Here is a 4,397-nt window from a genome sequence, read left to right as displayed (position 1 = left end):
CGTTGGGGTTCTCCCACCCTTGCAAGGTACAGGGTGGCTGGAAGGGCACAAGGGTGGTCAGCACCGGGAGCTGGAGGGGAAGGAGCAGCCATGGCAGCGGGTTACAGGCATGCTCTCCTCTGCATGCCCGTTAATGGAGTGAGCAGGGATATTAATTAAGGCTCTTCACTAAACGTTCTCCCATGAGTGCTGGTGGGAATTGAGTCCAGACACAGAGCTGTGTGTAGAGCCCAGCTTTCAGCTCAGCCTGAAAACTGCACTGTGCCCAGCAGCCCCCCACAGCCCAGAGACCCCCAGGGAGCAGGGAGCGTGCCCCAGAGACCAAAACCCAGCAGGCAGGAAGGGCCACGCGACGGAGGATCCCACCTGACACAAGGAGGTCACTGAACCCCAGCACAGAGGCCAGCAGAAGGGTTTTGCCCAAAGCTCTGTGCCAACAGCTGAACACCAAGCCAGACCACAGCCTTGGGGACACCCGTGTCGCTGCCCATGGGACTGATCAAACACAGCCTCGCTTGCTCTGAGGTTCCATCAGGAGAGCAGAGCCAGGGGGAAGCTGGGTGCTGGTGAACACTACTGGCTCCAGGGTTCACCCAGCTGCCTAGATCCCAAAGCCTTTGGGATGCCCTTCTGGGAGTTTAACAGCATTTCAACCTCAAAGACTCCCTTTCCTCAAGGTCTTTGCAGGTTCCTCCTGGGAAATACCTGAGCTTCCTTTGGGGTGGCCCCAAGGGAAGCAGGAGCTTCAAGGGCCCTGGGACCACGCAGGCTATTCGCAGAGCCCCCTCTTGAGCTGCAGTTACTGCCCTTTCAGACAGCAGCCCTGGCACATCCCCAGGCTCCCACACAGCAGGGACAAGCTGCCCCATCCCTCCTTCCCCAGGCCCCACTGAGCTGCAAACACGTACACACACTCCCTGAGCATAGCAGCCCAACCCGAGGTGCAGAGAGCGCTCCCTCAACAGCACTCCTAAAAATATACACACACTGCCATGGCTTTGGCATCCTCCCACCTCTGTGCTCAGGTGCTGGCTGCTGCAGGACAGACAAGGTGCTGGTGATTTGCAGGGTGGAAGCTGAGCCACACACCTCCCCACCACGCTGGAGCCAGGCAGGATGGGGTGAGCGGCACGGCACAGCCCGGCTCGCAGCCGGGAGGGCCAGCGCTGCTGCCCAGGACCCAACCCTGCCTGATTAACTACAGAGAAATATTTAAAGTTGGTGAAAGCTCCTTAGCAACAGCCACTGTCTCTGCATGCTGCTGGAGAAGAAAAGCCAGAGGAAAATATGCACAGGGAAGCTGGGGGTTGGAGAATAGGAGGCTGAGAAGGACAAAGATACAGTGATAGCAGGTCCCAGGTGCTGATGGTGCTGGGATGGGGCCCAGGACAGAGCCAGCAGCTCCTCTGGCTATGCCCAAGCCCTGAATGAAGGGAACAGCCAGCATCCAGGCTCCTGGTTGACAAAGACCTATTTCCAGCACAGACCAGGGATGGCTGGTCCTATCCCCGCCTTCCCCCCCAAAGATATAACATTTCCTTCCCCAAAGCTGCCTGCATGGCTAAAGAGTTGCACTTTCACCCATTCTCAAGTCTTTCCAGGCTGAGCCCCACCACACTTGTCCCCAGGGGCTTCTCCATCCCTTGCAGTGTCACAGGCTTAGATGAGACCCATAAACGATGCTCAGCAGTACAGTGTTGTCATCTCACTCTCCCCATAGCTGCAGCTGCCCCCCAGTAAGCCATGCGGGGGGAACACCACACATGGGTGACAGTTTATTTTTCCATTAAAAAAATAGATAACAACTTCACCATCTCCTAACAGATATTACAGTCACCAACACCACAACGTGCAGACTAAATACCGATCTGTCACAATATTGTTGTCCTGGGGCAGGAGGGATGGAGACAGCAGCTTGGGAAGGGGAAGAGGAGACAGACATGTTTCTTGTGGCGTCAGAGCCTTGCCAGGAGGCTCAGTAGGTACAGGACCCATCCACACCTCTCCACAGCCCCAATCTAGGACACACCAGTTCCCACAGTAGTGCCACACACCAGGAGCAGCACCAGGACATGCCTTCAACACCCATACTGCCCACCTTGCCCCACAGCAGCCCACGGAGGAGTCAGGCAGCCTCTGCCTTCAATTTGGGACCCTAGGCATCACCTCAATATCCAGGAAGGCCAGAAAGTCCACAAAGCATCCAAGATGCTGCCAGGGCAGTTGCGGAGGTCACCCGCTTGCTCTGCCAGCCCACACAGGTGATGGGGATCAGACACTTCTGGGATCAGACACTGGCCACATCCAGGGGTGGCCTTGGACACCTCTGCTCTTCCCCTAAAGTCCCTTGACTGTTCCCAGCAGCAAAAGCAGAGGCAGAGAAGCTAAAGCTGGGTAGAAGGAGCCAAGACAGCAAGCCCTCGGGGAGGGTACAGTACCCTGGGGACAGCCCTGGCCCCTCTGGGCAGCCTTGCAGGGAATTGCCAGTGAAGGAGAGACCAAGGCCAGGACCTGGGACATTTCAGCCTCTCTAGAGGCATCACAAGCAATGAGAAGAGGATCAGCAGAAAGGAGAAAGAGCTAGTTTCAGTTAGGATTGTGGAATGGGCCAGGCAGAGCAGTGGGGGAAAGCAGTGAGAAAGCATCAGGGACGTGGGAACAGTTGGCCCTGGGGAGCCAGGACGCTCACCACCGGCTGCGGGGAGTCCAGCTCCAGGAAGGGAGAGGGTTGATTTGAGGGTAACCTCAAGCCAGCAATACCCAGAGCGGGCTCTACCCATCGAGGGAGAGCTGCAGCCCGTGGACTGTGGGCTGCCCAGCATGCAGCCGGGAGCGAAGGCAGATGAGTGGCAGGAGGGATGGAACGTGGCTCACACCTGGGGCCAAGCGGGCATGGGGGGGGCTCAGCAGAAAATGGGGATGGAAACCACCATGGGAGCAGAGGTTGGCTGCAGCCAGTCCAGCGATGAGCCCCCAGGGCTCTATTTCTGCATGTCACACTGCAGGAGGAGGACAATGGAGGGGTCACTCTTTGCTGCCTCCTTGAACTCCTCCAGGGAGATCTGGTCATCCTTGTCCTTGTCCATCTTTGTGAAGATCTTGTCAACACGCTGCTGGGGCGTCAGCCCATCCTGGTTCATCCTCATCATGATCACAGTCCCCACCATCTTGTAAATGGCCTGGAGCAAGAAGAGAAGCAAAGTACCAGAGAAGGAATGTTGGATGGGTGGGAGGTCCCAGGACAAGGCAGGGGACAGGATTGCTGCTTTACTGGGACCCAGTTAGCTGCTGGCATGAGCTATGCTGCTACACAGCTACAACCAGGTGCACATCGGGTACCTTTCAGACAAGGCTCTGAAAGGTAGGCAGGAAAACTCATCCTCTGGTGCCAAAAGGGACCCAATAGCTGTGAAAAGTCTGGAAAGAGCAAGCTGCCCCTGCTGATTTTAAGCACTGGTACCTCAATGATCTCCAGCATCTCCAAGCGCGTGATCTTCCCGTCCCCATCCAGGTCATACATCTCAAATGCCCAGTTGAGTTTCTGCTCAAAGGTGCCCCTGGAGGTGACGGACAGGGCACAGATGAATTCCCTGAAGTCGATGGTCCCGTCACCGTTCTTGTCAAAGGTGCGGAAAGCGTGCTGGGCAAACTTGGAGGCGTCACCGTAGGGGAAGAACTGCAGGGAGGAGAGAAGAGAAAGATTGAAACAGGGAGGGGGAGCTCAGCGCAGAGGCTGCACCTGTAGCAGCACCCTTTCCCCCGCAGGAGCAGGGTGCTCCAGCCCCACAGGCAGCACTCGGGCCCCCAGCTGGAGCCCACCTTGATGTAGAGCTGCTGGAACTCCTCCAGGTTGAGGATGCCGGTGGGACAGTCCTTGAGGAAGCCCTTGTACCACTGCTTCAGCTCCTGCTCGCTGAACTCCGTGCTCCTCACCAGGTCATCCAGCATCTCCGGGGCCAGCTTGCTGCTGTGCTTGCCCATGGTTGCCCCTGGGAGGGAAAACACACGGCTCCTACACACCGGGCACAGGCAGGGCGGGTGCCCCCAGGCCTGCCTCCCCCCCACCAGCTGGCCGACTCCACATGCCTCTTCCCCCCACTAGAGCTGATCCATCCAGCTGATGGGTGTCCGTGCACTGTCAAATGCCAGGACAGCGACTGGCACTGGGGACAGGCTTGGTGCCCATGCTCAGCTGTGGCTGTTGCTGCTGTGTGGGGGCGCGCCCCGGGGGCCACCCTGCCAGTAGCATCACCTTCAGTCCCCCCATCTCCTAGGCTGGCTCCCTTTGGGCTGCAGAAAGACACTCAAAAAGCAACTGAAGACCCAGAACTCGCATGGCTTTTACCAGGCCATTATGTCCAGCTGCCCTCTGGATTGATGGGACAAAGAAGTAACAC

At 57.6% G+C, this 4,397-nt stretch overlaps 1 protein-coding gene across 2 annotated transcripts; it reads right to left on the bottom strand.

Moving 5' to 3' along the window:
* Window positions 1-2,910: 2,910 nt before the first annotated feature.
* On the bottom strand, window positions 2,911-3,986 carry LOC104628323 (hippocalcin-like protein 4). Of its 2 annotated transcripts, XM_010296869.1 has the most exons (3): window positions 3,820-3,986; window positions 3,461-3,676; window positions 2,911-3,179 (listed from the first exon to the last, which is right to left on the bottom strand). In XM_010296869.1, exons 1-3 carry the CDS (start codon window positions 3,979-3,981, stop codon window positions 2,982-2,984), a joined length of 576 nt encoding a protein of 191 aa, XP_010295171.1. In that variant the 5' UTR covers window positions 3,982-3,986; the 3' UTR covers window positions 2,911-2,981. The 2 variants fall into 2 exon arrangements, with proteins under 2 accessions (XP_010295171.1, XP_010295179.1); XM_010296877.1 differs by lacking the exon at window positions 3,461-3,676 and having other exon boundaries at window positions 2,982-3,179; window positions 3,820-3,981.
* Between the last annotated feature and the right edge of the window lie 411 nt (window positions 3,987-4,397).

Source organism: Phaethon lepturus, unplaced genomic scaffold (genome assembly GCF_000687285.1).
Source record: "Phaethon lepturus isolate BGI_N335 unplaced genomic scaffold, ASM68728v1 scaffold34360, whole genome shotgun sequence".
In the NCBI taxonomy this organism is placed as follows: Eukaryota; Metazoa; Chordata; class Aves; order Phaethontiformes; family Phaethontidae; genus Phaethon; species Phaethon lepturus.
This window is presented reverse-complemented; position numbering and strand designations above follow the sequence as displayed.

Coding starts and splice junctions, on each gene's coding strand:
- LOC104628323 (XM_010296869.1), bottom strand. CDS start 3,981: ATGGGCAAGCACAGCAGCAAGCTGGCCCCGGAGATGCTGGATGACCTG. Junction 3,677..3,819: donor TCCAGCAGCTCTACATCAAG/GTGGGCTCCAGC, acceptor TCCTCCCTGCAG/TTCTTCCCCTACGGTGACGC. Junction 3,180..3,460: donor AGATGCTGGAGATCATTGAG/GTACCAGTGCTT, acceptor TTCTTGCTCCAG/GCCATTTACAAGATGGTGGG.